General features: G+C 39.4%; 1 protein-coding gene across 2 annotated transcripts in view; it reads right to left on the bottom strand.

Moving 5' to 3' along the window:
* The window catches only part of TMEM245 (transmembrane protein 245), a 104,646-nt gene that overhangs the window by 68,581 nt on the left and 14,151 nt on the right, over positions 1–21,914 (bottom strand). Inside the window, exons 4-7 of one of the 2 annotated variants that reach the window (XM_067040994.1) lie at positions 12,902–13,018; positions 9,792–10,016; positions 8,242–8,411; positions 5,282–5,305 (exon numbers count right to left, since the gene is read on the bottom strand). In XM_067040994.1, coding sequence (XP_066897095.1) covers positions 5,282–5,305; positions 8,242–8,411; positions 9,792–10,016; positions 12,902–13,018 — 536 coding nt within the window. The remainder of the gene's footprint in view (positions 1–5,281; positions 5,306–8,241; positions 8,412–9,791; positions 10,017–12,901; positions 13,019–21,914) is intronic. The other variant, XM_067040995.1, reaches the window with a different exon arrangement.

Genomic DNA, 21,914 nt, shown 5'->3' with positions numbered 1-21,914 from the left:
AAAAAAGAGAATTAGTTATCTTTCAAACACAACTTAATAAAAACACATATGTATTCCAACATCATGAAGACAAGATATTCAGCATTGCAAAGCAAACTAGGGCATAATGATTAAAGCAGGGAAAGCTATAAACCACTTTAGAAAGTTAAGTAACAATATTAATTACCATTGTTGTTTATAGAAAGAGTTTATTATTGTCATATCTAAGAAAAGGCAGTCAGTTTGAATATAAACTGTATCTATGCTTGGATTCTCATACCGTGGTATATTTACCTTTCAAATTATAATTTACAATCTGATAAATATTCTAAACAAAATAATGACAATCCATTAGTGACCTCAAATGTCATGAAATTTTACTGTCAGTTAGCAAATATAGATGACTTTAGAAAAAGTATGACTCTTACAGTACAGGTATGTCCTAAATTACAGATAAAATAGGAGCAAATTAAAATGGGAATTACATTCAAACTATTTTTTTCCCTTTAATGTCACTAGGTAAAAGCAGTAAGAATAAAATCTAAAGTTAAGGTAATAATAAATACTAATTTCAGATTAATAGTTACCCTGGGGGCAAAATGGTTGGGAAGTGGATGCACCAGCAGGGAGGGGTACACAATAGGCTTCAACTGTATAGGTAATATTTTGTCATGCTGGAAGATACGCATGTGGGTGCTCTTATCTTTTTATATTTGAAATATTTCATAATAAAATACTTTTAAAAATCTAATATTCCACTTGACATTTCTATTCTTTTTAAAACATAAGCTTTATGACAAATTGTAATTGACTGTAAATAAAGAATAACCATTAAAGTAATGGTTATTCCTTAATCAATAATTAAAATTATGCTTTCCCTAAATGCTACCTGATGTTCTATTTTGAGTATAATTCTCTCATCTTTCACAATCACAAATAATCCTACATTTATAAAAATTTTTGTTTTGAGATTATAAAATTCTGATAGATTTCTAGAATTCCTGCAAAGCTACCATTTAACATTTCAAAAATACAATCAGACTGATGACTGAAATACCACATTGCACCCCTCAGCTCCAACATGAGCATTGCTGAATAAGTTACTCTTAATTTAAATATGAATTATGTTCTCCAAACAGTGAGTTAAACATCCAAGAGCAAAAAAATGGTGGTTAAAACAACATGCCTTCTAAAACATTTATTTTCTACTCAGTGATTATAAGCTTGCATCTCCTTATCTTTCATGAAGCACACTGTCATTAAGAGATCAATGCTACAGTGAACTCAAAGATAAAAAGTGCATCTTTTATCTTGGCAATTACAGCTTCAAACGGAAGAGTTAATTTTCAGTGCATGCTACTAAAGCATCAAAGACAATGCAGAGATTAAAAAAAGTAATAACAGGTTTCTAAGATATGGAAGGTCAGAGGTCATATTTTGAATGTAAATTCTGAAACCAATGAAACTGAAAAGTTTCACAATCAGAAACTAACTCTACATCTAGTTCTTGATACAGTTTCCTGAGGAAAGAGCTAGTGTTGCATTACTATTCTTTGTATCTCCAAAACCTAACAGTGCACGGCATGTGGTAAAAGCTCAGTTAATACATATTTGACTAGGCAAGATAAATAAAATAATTTCAGAATTAAGACCAGATTTGTATTCACAAGTTATGATTTCTGAAAATAACTTAGGAACCTCAATTTTTTTTAGAAAAGTCATATCCTGAAATATGTTAACATAAATGATGTTTTATTTGGAAAATATGAATATCTAAATTTATGTCTGGGTATTTTTAACATATAAAACGTGGAATATTCACAAACACATTATGTACAACATTACAGAACTCAAATTTTGTTTTTAAGCCAGGGTAGAATTTTCCTATCACAAGCCTATACCTAAGGCTTGGAATAAGAGGCACCTAAATAAAGATTTATTTTCAAGAGATAATACTGAGGGTTAGATGTTTCATTCAAAATTTAAAATACAGGCAGACTTTGTTTTATTTTCCTCGTTTCCAATTTACTGTGTTTTGCAGATAATGTGTTTTTTTTTTTTTTTTACAAAGTGAAGGTTTGTGGCCACCCTACATCGAGTAAGTCTATTGGCACCATTTTTTCCAAAAGTATTTGCTTATTTTGTGTCTCTGTATCACATTTTGGTAATTCACCCAGTATTTCAAACTTTTTTTTATGGTATTTGCCATGGTGATTTGTGATCAATGATCTTTGATGTTACTACTACAACTCACTGAAGGCCTAGATGATAGCATTTTTTAGCAATAATGTATTTTTAATTAAAGTTTACAGTTTTTTAGACATAATGCTACTACACACTTAATAGACTACAGTATAGTGTAAACAAATTTTATATGCACTGGGAACCCAAAGAAAATCATGTGACTTGCTTTATTTGCAATATTCACTCTACTGGGGTAGTCTGGAATGCAACCGCAATATCTCTGAGGTATGCCTGTAAATCAAGTCGTTTAAGAAGTTCAATACATAAGCAAAAAAGTTGGGGCGGGGGGTGGTGGTTCTATTCACATTACAGCCAGCTAAGATATAAGGTGAGAAAACACGACGAAAAGGAAGACAGCAAAAGCAAAAGAGAGCACAAAGAGTGGGAAAGAGAGACAGGAAAGACTTAAAAATGTGAAGAACTAAGGACCAATCGAGAGGAACAAAATGGATAGAAAACTTATGGAGGAAAAGAACCCCCTGAACGAGTGAATGGAACAAGACTCATAAGGAAACAGCAACTGATAGACACAGAAAGAGAAACATGGTCAGAGGAAGCAAGGGGGAAGGGGAAGAGGAAGGAGGAGAGAATTTGTAAAGAAATGCCAGTGGCGCTGTCCCGTGGGGCTCATCCTGTTCTGTGGTCTGCTTTAGGCAAAGGGAATCACACCACCTGTCAAACCCTGCCCTGCTCTTGGAAACTGCACAGTCGTCTAGTAACTTTCCCAGCCTTCCACACCAAGAGAAATTATTTCAGATTTTAAGCTTTATTTTCTAAAAGTGGAAGGGGAGTAATTTTAAAACAACATTCTTAATGTTTCAAGAATAAATGAAGGGCAAGCATTTTTTTAAAAAAATGTAGCAATGGCAGTAAATTTATAGTTATACCAAAAGACACTCTGAAACTGGCCCTATTTATCAAACTATGAAGGAAGTGTCATTCCACTACTGAGTTTTCTATTTCGTTATTCTGGACCTGGAGGTTTTTATTTTGCTTTGTTTTTTTTAACCAAATTCTCATAGTCTTAGTGCAAATAATAAATACTAAGAAATAAAACAATTAAGTCTTAAGAAACAGTTACATTTCAATTAATCATAGCGTAGACGTGTCTCTCACCCTCACTTCTCTTGAATTACTCTCTAATTCACTCCACTTGAACTTGGAACACCAATACCCAATGCTGCAAATTTTCTGACCTTGGATGAAATGTAACAAAACAGACCTCAACTTATTTACATGCTTTCCTCAGAACTTAGAGCAGTTACTCCTACTCTACACCAATGCTTTACCTACACTACATGGAATCACCAAAGAAAAGGAAAAAGTTACCTGATCTCTTAGCAATCTTTTAAAACTAACTCACAACTAGTCAGCTATGAATTAGGTAACCTAAATCATTTAGTCACCAAAGGTTAAATCAGAGTGAACCTATGACTTTATTTTTTTTCTAAAGTCTTTATTGAATGGGTTACAATATTGCTTCTGGTTTATCTTTCCGTTTTTTGGCCGTGAGGCATGTGGGATCTTAGCTCCCCAACCAGGGATTGAACCCACACCCCCTGCACTGGAAGGCGAAGTCTCAACCACTGGACCGCCAGGGAAGTCCCTGAACCTAATGACTTTAAATCTCCTTTCTCTCATCTCTAGAGGACAATTTCATTTCAATATACACAAATTGGGGAAATATATAAAATCACCTACTTTAATCAAAGTAAGAAAATGTAACTTGTATTTGCAGCACTATCATTTGCCAAGGATTGAACTCATTTACTCATACCAGTTTTTTAGAGAGTGGAGGTATACATAGCCATTTGTGTATGTGTGTTTGTGTGTGTGTAGTGGTGGTGGTATGTGTATTTATTTATTTCACACACTTCTTATTTTCAATCCAACGTTTAAAAGTGTAAGCATTGTCAAGAGTCTCCCCTTTCTTGTTTCAACAGAAAGAATGAAACCCTAATCTTTACACCCAAGAGTCACATTTTGATCTATTTCCAAGAGGTACCACATCTTTCTTAAGGCCTGCTATATTTTCACTGAAGATTTTTTTTTTTTTTTCACTGAAGATTTTTAAGGTCTTATTGTGTTTAAAGACAATACACATGGGCTTCCCTGGTGGCGCAGTGGCTGAGAGTCCGCCTGCCGATGCAGGAGACACGGGATTCGTGCCCGGGTCTGGGAAGATCCCACGTGCCGTGGGGTGGCTGGGCCCCTGAGCCATGGCCGCTGAGCCTGCGCGTCCGGAGCCTGTGCTCTGCAACGGGAGAGGCCACAGCAGTGAGAGGCCCGCGTACCGCAAAGAAAAACAGACAATGCACATGAATGATGTCATGTTTTGCTATCTGCCCTAGGGATCTGATGATATTAAGTCAGAACTACTGTATGTGGACAATATATCAGAGATATAGCACTCCTAATATACCTGCATTAGCCTTTATTGAAGTTATTGAAAATTCCATGCTGATCATGTGAGGCATTGACCACAGATACCACACACTTTGGGAAATACATAAAATCAGGTATCATAGGCCATGACTACATTTTTTTTAAAGATAAAAATAAAATTTTGGAAGACTAGTTATTAAAAAGGACAACATAACATTACCAGCCAAGAGAATCAGACAAATATTTCACAAATTTATATTTTTAAAAAATTACTGTGTTATTTATAGAAAAAGTAGCCATAACAAGTTCTCTTTCCTTTTTAGTAACTTCTGCCTAATGTGCTGTCACACAACAAAGGAGATTAGAGTATCAGACTGGGTAACGTTACAGAGCTAAAAAGGAATGGAAATCACAGTGGACAAAAGGACCACAAGACAGAACTTACACACACTTCAGCAAGGAGATATCATCCACATCCTAAATAAATAGCTTTGAGTTTTTAGCAAATTGTACTGTGACAATATTAATACTTCATGACCTTCCATAGCTTATAATTAGAACTTTAAAAACAAAAACTTAGTTTGACAAATGGACAGAAACAGGGTGAGAACGGAGATTTGGGGGGAAGTTACAGAATTCAACAGTAAAAACCAAAATCCGGGTGTTTGTTTACCTTCTTATTTAGCCAGTGCCAGAGCTTGAGGATAGGGGGTAAGGTGAGAGAGAGAAGATAAGAACAGTGGCATATCATTAGAGAATACAGTAATAGCATGAAAAGGAAAGAAAAGAAAATCACTGAGAGCATGAGGAGGAAATTATTTCAGACAAAGGAAAAACTGGAAAAAAAAATTGTAATGCATTAACAAAGTTTTTAAATCAAGTGAATGTAGTAGTCGTTTAAGATACACGATTGAAATGATGACAACCACAAGCTTTGTTGGCAATTCAATAATTAAAAATACATAAAAATAACTTGAATGCTTATAGGCTAGAACTTTCACACCAAATTCCAAAGATCAAAGTGATAATTAAGATTTTTCACATATCATACACCAAAAGGATTTTCAGTCCCTGTATAAACTAATTTATGTTCATATATTACATTTTCACTGACCTTTGTAGTTATAGCTTTATAATACTACTTATTTCACATTTCCTAGAGTAAAACATTTCAGTGCTCATTTGCAACAGTGAACACCTGGCAAAAAAGCAGACATATCTAAGATTCTGATCAGATTTGGTGCATTTCTTTACATTTCCAATTTTTCAGGCACACATTTTTCTACCATATATAATATCCTTTTTTTCACATAAACATTATGTCATCTACACCTCACAATATTTAGCACTATAGTAACTCATGCTGATTAGTGTATACATAATCTAAAAATCAGTAAACATAAGATTTAAGGCATTATTAGTGACATAAAAAGCATAAAAACTAAGACACATAATTTCATCAGAGTGACTGTAAACGCTCTTTGCAGAGCTTTCCCTAAAGTACACCCAATACATGTTTAGACACATACTTAAAACAATCTCCTGTATATGGATCATTTCAAAAACACTGGTCCAATCAATTGAAATTAAACAGAAAAATAGATTTATTCCCCAAAGCAGGAGCCCACATATATTATTATACTACACAGAACATAATTTTGACATCAGTTATAATTAAATATTCAGTTTGAGACAGCCACTTATTCTGGTATGTATTACATACAACAGAAAATGCTGGTTTTATTCATTTTACTGTCTCTCTTCCTTAAGAAGGACAGATTGACATATAAATTAGAATAAAAATGAAAAATTGTTACAAGGCTACTCCATAACAAATAGTTTTTGACACCCCTGGAACTTCAACTGACACGACTGTAGAGTTTTCCTAAATGAAGGGTTCCAAATACAAGTACGTGGGAACACTGAGAAGGGGATTCAGTTTCTATCCCATCCGATAGTGCTGAGACAAAGAAATTAATTGAAGTAAGAGTTACTCTCTTTAAACAGTTTGAAGTGATAAATCTGCTCTAATAAGATAAAGCTTCACCTTAATCAGGGAGATGTGATAAATATGTTGAAATTTGTGAGAAGTTTTAGATTCTTTTTTATTTAAAAAATTGAAAAAAATTAATAAGAACACAACAGGCAAATTACAAAAGAAAAATATAAACAGACAATAAGCAAATAAAAGGATGGTCAACCTAATTTTTATTTTTAAAATTTTCAAATTAAAACAACACTGAGGTACTTCTTTTCACAAAACTAAAATGGACTTTTTGTTACACTATAACATCCAGTATTGGCAAGAGCTCAAGGAAATGGGCATTCCCACATGTTGCAGTGGTGGGAATTAAAACTGGCAAACTTTCTGGAAGACCATCAGGCAATATGTAAGAAAATGTATCCCCTGCATCTCCTTCGACTTCCTCCCCCCTCACATGAACTCCAGTTACTGTTCTCATCTATATCTACATTTGTTTCAACTAACAGTGTTTCTCAACCATAAGTCATGGATGGACCTGTTAAAGGAAGCAGTCACTAGCCCTGTGATGAAGTCCAGGTTGCACAGCGTGGCACACAAAAAGGCCTCCGTGATCCAGTCTTACCTGACCCTCCAGCCTTGCCTCCCACTAATTGCCATTTCACATATCCCAGCCATTGCCATTTTCCTGGTGTTCCCTAAGAACTCATGCTGTGGGAGTCTCTGTGTCCTTGCACTGCTCCATCCACCTGCTCTTCTTGCCATGTCTACCTAATAAACTCCTGCTTGTGCTTCAAAATTTGCTCTGGCATCACCTCTGCTGCAAAACCTCCCCTCTCCCACCTCTCTCCGACAGTGAGTCATTTCTTGCTCAGTACTACCACTGTATCCTGTACACACTTCTCCTCCCCAAATTACAACAACAGCCTAACACTTATATAGAGCTTACTGTGTACCAGATCCTGATCTAAGAATTGTACATATATTAACTCATTTAACACTCACAACCATTCTATGAGGTATATCTGCTATTATACTCATTGCATTGGTAAGAAAACCAAGGCACAGAAAGGTTAAGAAACTCATCCAAGGTCACACAGCTAATAAGTAGAAAAGGGATCTGAATCCAAAGTTTGAATTCAGAGCCTATGCTCTTAACCACTAAGCCTCTGAATCTAACTCGGCCTCTAAATTTTAAGGGATTGCTATCTCTCCACTAAACACAGCTTCTGTACCTAGTTTTCCAGGATTCATCTGATTTTCCCTAAGACTTAGCATAATATCTGACACATGAGAATTTTCCCAAAAATATTCACTGTAACTGAGCCACCACCTGGCTATATAATTTTAGGCAAGTCACTTAACCCCTCTAGATTTCAATTTGGTCCTTATAAAATGAGAGAGTTGAACTAGGTGCTCCTTGTCTCCCATTTTTAAGATGTAAAAATACTAACACAATACTTACTGAAACTAAATCTATCCCATCCTTATATAAACCATAATTCTAAACTCTAAATTTCATCATAGAATTAGACATTAAATGTGCTATCCACAAATAAAACATAAATACCAATATACCATAAAATGGAATATTTTAGACAATGAAATACATAAACCCCATTAAAATAGCTCAAGTTCTTAAAATACAATACCTTGCTGTCAACTTTTAACAAGAATTTTCCAAGCCCGATAATTGGCCACGGTGCCAGGGCTTCCTGCCGCTCCTTCAGGAAGTGCTCTATAACCTGCCACCACGTGGAGCAGCGCTTCTCCAGGAAGTTCACAACGCCAAAGTGAATAACAAGCTTTTTGAGTAGCCATACTATAAGAAGATGAGAAACACACACATAAAAAGGATAGATATTACAAAGTTTTAACATGAATAGGTTCCTCAATTTCATATAACTTCCTAAAACAGTAAAGCTAGTGCTAAAATACAGTTTGCTTTTTTTTTTTTTTTGAAAGGAGGAGGGAGAGAAGAAAGTTCAAAATATTCCAAAGTCATGTAATTGGGACAATTTTCACACAATCCCCACCCACCTATATCCCTCCTTCTCTGTGAAGTCTTAATCCTTGAAGGGGTCAGGGATTCACAGCCTATATAAACATAAGATACCCTGATCATGAAGATTTCAGTGACTACAATCTTGGCCCCTCACGCCTTACCCTTCCAGGGTAAAGAATACTAACCCCTGACATGTCCTAATCTCTTCGGCTATTATAGCTGCTCTTGCCAAATTTTGTTCTTTTCCTTAGATGTCTGATGTTTAGTGACCAGAGAAGTATAAGGTATTCCATATGCATCATGATAATACCACTGCAGGGCAACATGTTCATTTGTTTCTATTTCTCTACTCGATGCTGCTCTGTACATCTGAGTCTTTTACCGGGGTTCGGTAGAGAAGCAGGGTGAGTGTGGGCAGGGCTGTCACAAACAGCTGTGTACTACATAACTTCAGTGGGAACCACACAGACTAGAATGTGAAAGTACCCCTCTGCAGGTGGGCGGTGTGGTGGCCCTTCAAATAGAGGTTAAGCCTTCTGTTAAAGGCCAACGAAGAAGATGGAGGGACTAGAAGGAAGTGCTATTTATCTGTGAGGGTTGCCTTGAAGATTGGACCCTAGATAATGGATCCCAACCACCATCATTTCCCTAACTCAAGGGAGTTTTGTGTCCTTAGTCCTGGCCTTATAATCTTAACAGTTCACACTTTACTATTTGAACCATGAGGTCAGTGTTACATGCCAATTCAACAATTCCTTCATCAGCATTTTTAAATCTCTGGAGAGGTCCTAGGAAAGATTCTATGGTCTCAAGAATAAGACCAGGGTAATTATAGTTGTACAAACTTTTAAGGGGCCACCTTGCTCACAGCCTGCTCCCCCTTTTTATTTAAAAAGACAGGGCTTCCCTGGTGGCGCAGTGGTTGAGAGTCCGCCTGCCGATGCAGGAGACACGGGTTCGTGCCCTGGTCCGGGAAGATCCCACATGCCGCGGAGCGGCTAGGCCCGTGAGCCATGGCCGCTGAGCCTGCACGTCCGGAGCCTGTACTCCGCAACGGGAGAGGCCACAACAGTGAGAGGCCCGCGTACCGCAAAAAAAAAAAAAAAAAAAGACAGTAAAGTTATCTCAAACATAAAAATCCAAAAGTTAAAGAAAAAAGTCTTCAAAGGCAAGACAAGATCATAATTAACCAATTACCTGCAATAGGCACTGGTAGCAACTGTACAATCCACAGGTTCAACCAGATCTGGACTCCAACAATGGCCCAAAGGAGAGACACAAAGTAGATATCGCTAGTTTTCTTCTTTCTAAGAAATGTTCCAACTTCAGGCCTTTGTCTGCCCAAGTTGGGTGACGGGGAGGAGGGTGAAGCAGATGAGGACAGTGTTGGAGGGGGTTCTCCTCTGTCCATGGTTTCTGTCCCTGAAGAAGGAAAAAAACAAAATCACCCACATATTAGTCCACATTAATAAACAGTAATACAAAGCAATTAGCTAGGCTATCCTAGTTTAAGCTTTCAAAATGTATTCTGACAGTATGATTACATTGGGTTAAAAAAGAAAAAAGGACTTGGATATATGCTTGCATATGCAATGAAAAAGGTGTGGAGAATTAATGCTGTGTTTACATCTAAGGAAATTAAGTTTTGGGGGGAGTAGGGTTGAGTATGAGAAATGTTTTACTTTTTACTTTATACACTTAACATTGTTCAAGTTTTTTAATGACATATATACCATTTATATTTTTATATATATCATTTAGACAAAAAACTGAAGAAAAACACATGACAAAGTAACTGAGAATTATAGTTAGCCCATAAAATTACCCAAACCATATAAAGCAACAAATATTAACATACAGAATTCTTTATTTAAAAATTCCTCTTCTTTTAACTTTATAGTAGATGTATTTATATATATTTCTGAAACAATATGGCTTTTCAGCCTCATTTTACCTAAATGGAGCCAACTGCTCTTACAAGAACCAGCCAGGGATTTGCAGCATATCTTTCTCTTAGAATTAGATATGAAAAATGACATGGGCTTCCCTGGTGGCGCAGTGGTTGGGAGTGCACCTGCCAATGCAGGGGACATGGGTTCGTGCCCCGGTCTGGGAAGATCCCACATGCCGCGGAGCGGCTAGGCCTGTGAGCCATGGCCGCTGAGCCTGTGCGTCCGGAGCCTGTGCTCCGCAACGGGAGAGGCCACAACAGTGAGAGGCCCACGTACAGCAAAAAAAAAAAAAAAAAAATGACAGACTGCTGGGGATGAGGAATTTTCAAATACAGGATATCACCACTCAATTATTTCACAAGGCACTGTTTTCTAACAGTGTGACTACTATTACATTTCACTATTACTCAGAATATACCATGATGATGGAAATGCATAAGATCCTAAAACCTACATTTTGCCTTCCATAAAAAAAGTTAATGATAAAAGTATACCATATTTCTTAGTCTAGGTAAAAAAAAAAAACATGAACACCCCTAATCTCAACGCCCTATTTGCCCCATTGTCTTTACATATTTTACATAGTTGTATCATGCTCCACTTATGACCTTTCCCACTTTCTCCCTTCAGTTAAGTGTCAGCTCCAGGAGAGCTCAGACCTTGTCTTGTCTTGCACTCCCCTCCACTGATTTCCTAGCACACACAATAGTACCTGACATATGGAACGTACTCACTAAATATTTGTTCTAACAATGCCTTCCCTGTTATTTCATAATTTTCATAAGTAACCACACAGTAGCCTTCTGAGCATTATGTCATAATTTCCTTAGTGTTTCTTTTTAATGTTAAATGATTAGTTGTGAGTATTTTTACTACTGATGTAACTAGCACCATGGTAAGTCAGCCCACCTCACCAGAACAAACATTCTACCCTGGGGTTTGGGGCTAAACACAAGCTAATTATAATATGCTTCTGTTTGACTCTACTCTCTGAATAACTTCCTAATTTGGAAACTTCACGTTGGTGGATGTAGCAGATATTTAGAAGAACAGTAAGTCCATAACTAAAACATCATCCCCGTCCCACTTTGAAAACATGATTCGATATGCAAGAAAAATTACGTTTTCCTACTGCCCCAAATGTCTTTTTCTTAGCCGATCTCTCTTTCAAGACTTCTCTGAAGTCCATTCTTCAAAAATAGCTCATGAAAAACATTCCTTAACTCCCAAACCTCTGGCACTGATGGACCTCTTGGCAGACAGGGAAGGCCTTTTACATTCCTGAATCCTGTGCAAGTACAGTGTGACTTTAAAGCTGGTATAAACCTACCAGCTGGATCTTAGAGGAGCTTTGCATGCAGAACAACCAGAGGGCTCTGTTTTAAGGGAAACAGTCAATATACTAACAGCATGAGGCATGCAAAGCAAACTTTGAGAAGAAAAGCAAGAAATGCCCGAGAAATGAATGACTGGAAGATGGAAAATAAAAAACAAAAGAAAGAGCTGGAGAAAGGGAACAACAAAAAAAGCAACATAAAGAGTCAGAGCAGGGCTTCCCTGGTGGCGCAGTGGTTGAGAGTCCGCCTGCCGATGCAGGGGTCGCGGGTTCGTGCCCTGGTCCGGGAGGATCCCACATGCCGCGGAGCAGCTGGGCCCGTGAGCCATGGCCGCTGGGCCTGCGCGTCCGGAGCCTGTGCTCCGCAGCGGGAGAGGCCACGGCAGTGAGAGGCCCGCATACCACAAAAAAAAAAAAAAAAAAGAGTCAGAGCAAAATAGAACAATGGAGGAGAACTGACAGTTGCAGAAGAAATGGAAAATAAAAGGACTAAGTAGGAGAAAATATGGACAAAGGTAAATAGGACACTAAGAAAAGGAAAATAACACGAAAGGAAAGTGAGAGAGAATAACAAAAGAAAAATAAGAAAAGCAATTAAAAAAAAAAGAGGGCTTCCCTGGTGGCACAGTGGTTGAGAGTCCGCCTGCCGATGCAGGGGACGCAGGTTCGTGCCCTGGTCCGGGAAGATCCCACATGCCGCGGAGCGGCTAGGCCCATGAGCCATGGCTGCTGAGCCTGTGCGTCCGGAGCCTATGCTCTGCAAACGGGAGAGGCCACAACAGTGAGAGGCTCGCGTACCGCAAAAAAAAAAAAAAAGGAAAGAATAATTATATGTATGAAAAAAGCGATATATGAGAACAAAGATGAGAAGGAAAAAAGTGTAAAAATAGGAACCAGAGAGAAAAATGAAGGACCAGTAAGTAGCATTTTGTGGTGCTAGTGTCTTTCTTAATTTTATAGTCTACATGTATTTCATTTTCTGGAATATTTTGAAGGCACTCCTTCACAACGTCAGTCACCTGCAGGCTGGGTAGAGGGCTGGTCCTCAGTGCTCGATTCATACCCTGTGATGGAGATGGCCAAGGTTGCTAGAGTAGAAGCTGCCATGGAGATAACTTGCCCTGGTAACTCTGCTCCTGTAAAACAAGCATGCATTTTTTAAACTTTTTAAAGGCAATGGACAAAATGGGAAATAACCTGCAAACTGAAACATACGCCCAAGTTTTCAACAGCAATAAAACAAAATGGTTATTACTGACCCACCAGACCAGTGGTTCTTCACCGAGAGAGAATGCTTAAGAATCAACAGGCTCGGGCTTCCCTGGTGGCGCAGTGGTTGAGAGTCCGCCTGCCAATGCAGGGAACGCGGGTTCGTGCCCCAGTCCGGGAAGATCCCACATGCCGCGGAGTGGCTGAGCCCGTGAGCCATGGCCGCTGAGCCTGCGCGTCTGGAGCCTGTGCTCCGCAACGGGAAAGGCCACAGCAGTGAGAGGCCCGCGTACCGGGAAAAAAGAAAGAATCAACAGGCTACTATACAGCACAGGGATCTCTACTCAATACTCTGTAATGACCTATACGGGAAAAGAATCTAAAGAAGAGTGGATATATGTACAACTGATTCACTTTGCTGTACACCTGAAACTAATGCAACATTGTAAATTAACTACAATAAAAAGAAAAAAGAAAAGCAACAGGAAAGTCTGCTAAAAATGCAGTTTCCTGGACTCTCTGTATATCTCTCTCATTTGGGAACTTGATGCTGGTGCATGTGGCAGATAGTAGATATATAAAGGTGGAGTGCCACGCTTATATTTTTTTTACTTCACAGGTTAATTTTACTGCACATCTCTGTTGAAATAGACTGCCACACCAAGTCTGTGAGCTTCTTGAATGCAGACTTACTTTCCTTTGTATTACCAGCTCCTAGTACAGCATGGAACAGCCCATACTTGCTCTCAATAACAACATTCCATGAGTGAATACGCAAATGTATGGGTATCATGCAAAACCATATACAGTTGATCCTTGACCAACACGGGTTTGAACCGTGCAGGTCCACTTATACGCAGATATTTTCAATAAATATAGTATCTGTATTTTCATTTTACAGATCTTTAAATTAACTAAGCGTGGGGAAAAGTTTTTGTTCAATGAGAGATCACAACATGTGGAATATCAAAAGAACAAGGATTTGAATTCTGATTCTACCCAAACTGTTTCAGCTTCCTGCCCTCGGGTGAGTCATTTATCAATTCCTTTGTTTCTGAGGCAGAGACAGGAGCTCACAGATTTCTGACTTTATGGGGGAGTCAGTGCCCCTAACCCTGACATGGTTCAAGAGTCAACTGACTATCTATAAAGTACATAATTCAGCACAGGTGAAATCCACCACTTGAAAATCTAAAAGATCATCACTACCCTGTTCCACGTTACAGGTTCTCATGTTAAGTTCCTAATAGGTAGTACACCGAGTTTAACCATTTGCACGAGATTCAAAAAAAACATTCACTGGTCAATGAGGTCTGTCTATAATGGTCAGCCTTTAATTTGCTATGGCAGACAACACAGACTAGCTCACACAACACCTCATTCTAGTGTGCTTTCTTGTGCCCTAGAGACTGGAAAGCTAAGGATTGTATTTCTTGGACTCCTTTGCAGCTACAGTTCCACATGTGATACAGCAGAACACTTGTGCAGGCATGCCCGTGCAGACTTGGAAGCCCTAAGTGACTCACTGTAATTTGGAAGCTCTCATGTCAAATACAGTCATATGGTTTTTCTGCAGGTACTTAGCAGAAGTTCCAGAGGTTCTGCTGTCTGATCTCCAACTTTGTGGCAAGCAGCAGCAGCTGTGGCACTTCTGCTCAAACAGTCCTTTGGTGTCGTTGAGCATTTCTCCTGGTTGCATTGCTTCTGCATGTCAGATCCAAGCTTAATTGTCTGGCCCTTCCAAAAATTCTGTATGTACAAATTCTTTATGCTAACCAATACCTCTTTCTATTTAGACTAGCTGGCATGGATTCCACTGTCCAACTGAGAACGCTGAGTGTTCTCAGTCACCAAATCATATGTATACCCACACTCATGCAGCTGGGACCTTTGGGTAGGCCAATATTCAATGTGACAACATAACGCTCTGCAAAACCAGTGAAGAGAGCCATGACCTTCGGAAGGTCAATGAACTTACAGCTTCAGATAAACTCTGCACACCCAACAAATTCAAGGCTGGCCATCTCCTAGAGGTAAGCAGGCCAGGGGTCTGAGATGGCTCTTTGGTAGCCTCAGCCATCAGGATCAAGCACGCTCATCTTGCTCAATCATATCCTATCCCTCCTCTAATAAATGCCTCTGTAACCTGAAAGAGGTTTAATTTTTAGGCAATCCAAGAGAAACTCAAACTCATGATCTGGGAAGAGAGCATAAGCTAGATATCTGGATTGGAACCTCTTCTCCTGGCCTAGGTATCTAAGGTGCTTTTTTGATGCCAGTAAGAGAACAAGGGCTGACAGAAAAACACAGTGTCTTTCATGTCTTACATGTTTCCATTACTCACTGTACTGAATGCTGGGGATGAAAACACAGACCCTGCCCCCACGGAGCTGAGTGGAAGAGACATACGAATTAAAGAACCACACAGATAAATGAATGTATACAAATTGTGATGATTGCTATAAAGGAAAAATACTGGGTATTTTATGAGCTCCTAACAGAAGAAATCTGACTTAGTCTGGAGAATCAGGAAAGGCTTCTCTTTAAGAAGTAAAAATGGGGACTTCCTGGGCAGTCCAATGGTTAAGACACCACCCTTCCAATGCAGGGGGCGTGGGTTCGATCCCTGGTCAGGGAACTAAGATGCCACATGCCATGAGGAGTGGCCAAAAATAAATAAATTAATTAAATGGGGTTTTATTTAAAAAACAAGAAGTTTCCCAAATGATTCCTTTTAAAAAAAAAAAAAAAAGAAGGAAAAATGAAGCTGACATACAAAGAATGAGGAGGAATTAACCAAAGGAAGGTAAGTAATAATATATTGGATGATGGAAGCAAATAGGAAGGCTGTAAGTGAAGAAACTGGCATGTTAAAGACAGTGAAAGGTCAGTGTGTTTGGAACACAGTAGGAAACTGGTATCAAATAAACAAGGCTGGAGATGGTAAGCCAGATGATGCAAGTCACAGAAGACCATACTAAGGACTTTAGTCTTTATCCCAAAAGGAGTAGGAAAGCACTGATGAGTTTTAAATAGGATAATAATTTTTTTTACTGAAATGTTATGGAGATCATTGTAACATCACATGCAGTTGTAAGAAATAATACAGAGAACTCCTGTGTACCTTTTATCCAGTCCCCACCACCCTGCAATGGTAGTATCTTTCAAAACTGCAGTACATTACCACAATCAGAGTATCAGCATGGATACAAGATACAGAACAGTTTCATCACTGCAAAGATCTCTCACGTTGCCCTTTTATGACCACATCTCCCCACTCTGTAAATAAATAATCAGTTTTGAGATATAAAAAGATCATTCCTACTGTTTGGTCAAGAACAGATTAGAGAAGACCAAGAGTAGGTAGAGGGAGATAAGTCACTGAATTACTACAGGCAAGACATGATGACAGCATGGTCTGCAGTGGTTAACAGGAAAGATGTTGGGAAAGCGGCTGCATTTAAGAGACATGGAGTAGTCAAAGTGGACCAGACTTGGTGACGAAACAATAAGGGGTTCAAGAATGACCCCCAAGTTTCCAGATTATGATCAGACAGAGAACATGTAGGGGAAATGGATGAAGATTTTGGGTATACTGAAGTTCTTTTTTAGACTTCCAAATAGAAATTTAAACACAAACCGATTACACCAGAGAGGCCTTAGGTTCCTGTGGGCCCACAAGAGATTTCTTGGGTTCCACTCAAGAGAAAAGGTTGGGAACGCCTAATGACTAATGGCCTGGGACAGCACAGTAAGGTGGGGAACGGGGAGGCTTCCAATCAAAACTCAAAGAAACAAAGTATTCTCTCATATAAGAGTAAAGACTAGTTCAGGGTCCTCAATTACTAAACCTACCTCTTCACAAGTAATTTAGTGAAGTGGTAACTTATCCTTGAGAGAGTCAGAGAAAGAAGTCCCCTGATGGTTAGGTAGCTCCAAAACAACGAGATCATTTTATAGCTCCTCAAATACGGGCTTTCAGTTTGGCTGCATTTTGGCTTATACTTCTAAACTCCCGCTGAGCATTCATTCATTCACCAAACAGGTGACTAGGCTATGCGCTGGGATGAGAGACTAAGTTAAGACCCTAGTCTCAAGCTCAGTCTAACACTTAAACTATCAGTCATGATTCAGTATGTTAAGAGCTAATGTAGATATAAGTGTAGAATATTTGGGGAGCATCGAGGATAGAAACCTAACCCATGCCTGGGAGAACAGGGAAGAGTTTCCAAAGGGGCTATCTGACAAGAATGGTAAAAGATGCCATCCTTTAAATCCATTTAAGCAGGTTAGCCAGATAAAGAAGACGGAACAAGTTTATCTTGGGGAGAAAGGAAGAGGCTGGTATCTTAAAGGGCAGAGGTAGAAAAGTTTTCCAGAAAGACAAAAAAGCGGGTGTAAAGACACAAAAGGCAAGAAAACGCAGAGCGTGCTGTTCAAAGAACTCTAGGAAGTCGAATAAGGATGAAACACAGGGTACAATGGTAAGAGTGGAGAGACAGGAGGATACAGAGGGAGAATGGGACCAGAGGATGGAAGGGCTCATATTTACTATGCACAGGGGCAGTACAATTCAGTGGCTGGAATCACAGGAGAGGAAACAAGACTGCCCAGGTTCAAATCTCAGGTCTATTTCTTACTAGTTGGATGACCACAGGCAGGTTACTTAGGATCTAGATGCCTTAGTCTCCTCAAGTGTAAAATGCAGCATACAGAAATTCCTATCTCACGTGAGAATTAAGTGAAACAATACATATAAAATGCTTAGAACAATGCCTGCTGTGTAGGACTCAACAGAAGTTAGCTCAATAAATGGTATTACTATCACCATCATCTTTATCAAAGCTGTTGGCTCTGACAGGATAAACTATAAGCACAAGCCACTAGCACTCCTACAGCATTTGCCTGTACCTCTCATCCCCTCCCTGCTCTGTATTACAGCCGTTTCCCTAAGTCTTATCCTTACGTTTTTAGATCTCCCCTCAGAGCTATGCAAAACATCTTACAGTCATCACTGAAAGACTTGAGGAAAAATTAAGATCAACAGATTAAATCTTCACAACTACGGTTTAAAAACTTTCTCCAACTTGCTGATATCACTAAAATATACAATAAATATTTAACAAATCTTAGCTAAATCAGTGAAAACTATGCAATATCATCCTAGTTAATACACAAATGATTCAGCAAATTTTTAGAATGCCTGAAACTTCACAAAGGAAAGAAAGGAATAGCACACAGAAAAAATCAACAGAGTATTTGAAAATTATGGATATAAGATTTGGGGGCTTCCCTGGTGGCGCAGTGGTTGAGAGTCCACCTGCCGATGCAGGGGACACGGGTTCGTGCCCCGGTCCGGGAAGATCCCACATGCCGCGGAGCAGCTGGGCCCGTGAGCCATGGCCGCTGAGCCTGCGCGTCCGGAGCCTGCGCTCCGCAACGGGAGAGGCCACAACAGTGAGAGAGGCCTGCGTACAGCAAAAAAAAAAAAAAAAAAAAAGATTTGGCAACTGCTCTTACTCATCAAACAGATATGTACTTGAATGACTTTTGTCTAGTGATATCTTTCTGCACTTCAAAAACCCCAAGGGTTTGGGCAGAGAGATGATAAACTAGACAGAAGAATGCCAGGACCCAGAATCTAGGCAGACTCATGGTACTGGGAAAAAAGCCCCAGCTAAAAATAGGCACATAGACAAGGGAACATAATCTTGGGACCCAAGAACTATAAACAAAGAAAGGAAAGAGCATCCAAGGTTTCAAGAGTCAATCTACCCAGGGAAAGGGCCAGTCTTAACTGGAAGGCCAAACAGCAGGAATCCACACAAGTCCAAATAAGCAGACCACTGACACTAGCAGCCTAGCACCAAGGGCAGAAACTCATACTCTAAGAAATAGATCACATGTTCAGATAATATCTGTTGATATGGCTAAATCAACAATGGGCAGAATAATTTTTTTTTAATAATAGAGGGAAACATATTTTGAAGCCAGTCTAAATAAGGAGATACTGATCTACTTTGTTCTCTTTCACAGGGACGGTTGAAGTTACCAGGAACACACCCAAAGATGCTTATTGGAAGGAGGCCCTTTATATCAAGTAAAATCTCCCCAGCATGTAAAGTTCCCTTTGAAGAAGGCTTCTGTTTCCACTACTAATGTGGAAAATACATCTCCTCCTCAAGAGCTTCTAGTATCACTTCACTGTACTACTGGTCAGTAACAGGGGTTTGGATATGGACCACTAGGAGTTTCTCTAGGTCTATTTAAGTGACAGTGGCAGAATTGGGGAATGACAGATAAGCAGTAAGAAATTCACTTTGCCCTTTTTCTTCCTCCAATTTGGGCTTAACTGGACCAAACTTGTTCATTCATATCACATGCTATCCCAAACAATTAAGACAAAATGAAGCCTTCCTCACCAAGTTATTTCTGGTCGCTCATAAACAATTACCAATGTTAAGAGGGTCAGGCCCAGGTGTAATTGCCTGTACTCCTCATCCTGGGTGTCCTGGCTATTAAAGATACATCTGACACTTGTTTGCCTAGCTTTTGAAGAAGCACTTCTCATACTCATAGTAAACGGCTCTCTGAGCCTAAGTTCCTTCATCTGTAAAACAAGTATAATACTAATCTCACTGGTATACTATGAAAATTAAATGAGATAGCATGTTTTAAGAGTCCTACAAGGCCTCACGCATAGGGGAGAACAACAATGTTTATGTTCCTCCTTTCTCACAGGCCCAGGGAACACACCAAAGCTGGATTCCAGGTTTCTGCCAAGTAAGACCTCTGGGGCCTGGGAGGCAGAGAAGCTGGGTGCTGTGCTTGTCGTAAGCCACTGGGGCCAACATGAAGACTGAAGGAGCTGACAACTACAACTGAGTGCAAGATGGATCCGCAGGGCTTCCCTGCTGGCACAGGGGTTAAGAATCCCCCTGCCAGTGCAGGGGACACGGGTTCAATCCCTGGCCCAGGAAGATCCCGCATGCCGCGGAGCAGTTAAGCCCGTGAGCCACAACTACTGAGCCTGCACTCTAGAGCCCACGAGCCACAACTACTGAGCCCATGCGCCACAGCTACTGAAGCCCACACGCCTAGAGCCCGTGCTCTGCAACAAGAGAAGCCACCGCAGTGAGAAGCCCGCACACCCCAACAAAAAGTAGCCCCTGCTCGCCGCAACTAGAAAAGGCCCATGTGCAGCAACAAAGACCCAGCACAGCCAGAAACAATAAATAAAATAAAATAATAAAATAATTTTATTTAAAAAAAAAAAAAAAAGATGGATCAGCAGTTGATACTTTTTCAGGATGGCTGATGCTTGTCAAAGAGCCTGGTGAAAGGAAAGAACACTGGGCATAGGTTAGAGTCAAGGACGTAGGCTTAAATTTTAGCTCCACCAGTCACCCGTGGGATTGTGGGCAAGTCAGTTAACCTGTTATTAAACGTCTTCATCTGCAAAATGGAGAAATCTATTTTACAAGGTTGTGGGGGGAATGTTTTGTTTGTGGATTTAAAAAGATAGTATACTTAAAAGCATGGTAGACACTTAACATTTTTCCCTACATTAACTTGAGGTTCCAGGAAATACCAAGTAAGAGTTCCTAAGGTTTAAGAAAAAAAACCACTGAGTAAGGTCCCTGGGTTCAAAGAGAACCACTGAAACTAACTCAGCAATGATCCATAAGAAGAGTTTTCTGGATCTAGGAACTAAACAAATTCATGCTTTGAAGTATTATGACATCCAAAGGATTAATTCTGTGAATCCAGCAAACCACAGATTGTAAAACAGCAAAAAATTCAAAGCTCAGAAGACATAGAGAAAGATGCCTACACAAGTGACTAGGATACAAGAGCAGTCCTACAATGGGACAGTGGAGGTGACAAGGAAGGAATAAATGCACACACTGCCATGGCAGTACACAGAAGCATTCCCGTGCCTAACTATATTACAGTGACATCTACAGGACGGAACTGACTATAAAAAAGGGAACGGTTGTCCCAATATGGCTTGAGTTCTGATGCCTAAAAGAAACAAGGTACTAAGGACAACAGGAAAAAAGCGTTCAGAAATTTAGAAAAAAAAAAGGTTAAACAAATTTATTTTATGATGAGGATTATCTGCACTAGAAGTCCATAAAAAGATTCTAAATCAAGAATAACCTATTCTGAAGTAGGCTGGAATAGGAGTAAACAAAACAAGGAAAACCAACATTTCCAAATCTGCTCTCAACATTTATTCTGTGTCTCTATGACTTCCTTTCTTGTAACAGTCTGGAATACAAATACCAGAAATCTGGCGTGCATGCCAACACACCACTATCCTGGGCTTATGGGGGATAAAAATCAAACAGTCTTCTTTTTTCCCAAGCTCAATACTTGGTCTTAGAACTCCTGTCCTCACGGCTCCCTAGGCTGCCATCACCAGCTGACTATAATTTATACCCAAGAGAAAATCCATCTGAAACCGCTGGTTTAGACCTACTTTATTCATATACTTGCAGTAAAGTACTTACTTAGCCCTGGACGAAAGCAGTTAAAAGGACAAAACTGTCCTCAAAATATTAAAAATAGAACTACCATATGATCCAGTCAATTCCACTTTAGGATATATATCTGAAGAAAACAAGAACACTAACTCGAAAAGACATATGCACCCCTATGTCCACTGTAGCATTACTTACAAGAGCCAAGATACAGAAACATCCTAAGGGTTCACTGATGGATGATTAAAGAAAATGTGGTGTAGTGTGTGTGTGTATGTATACATACACACACATACATATATATACACACACGCGTGCACACGTGCACACACACACG

Source organism: Kogia breviceps, chromosome 8 (genome assembly GCF_026419965.1).
Source record: "Kogia breviceps isolate mKogBre1 chromosome 8, mKogBre1 haplotype 1, whole genome shotgun sequence".
Taxonomy (NCBI): domain Eukaryota; kingdom Metazoa; phylum Chordata; class Mammalia; order Artiodactyla; family Physeteridae; genus Kogia; species Kogia breviceps.
This window is presented reverse-complemented; position numbering and strand designations above follow the sequence as displayed.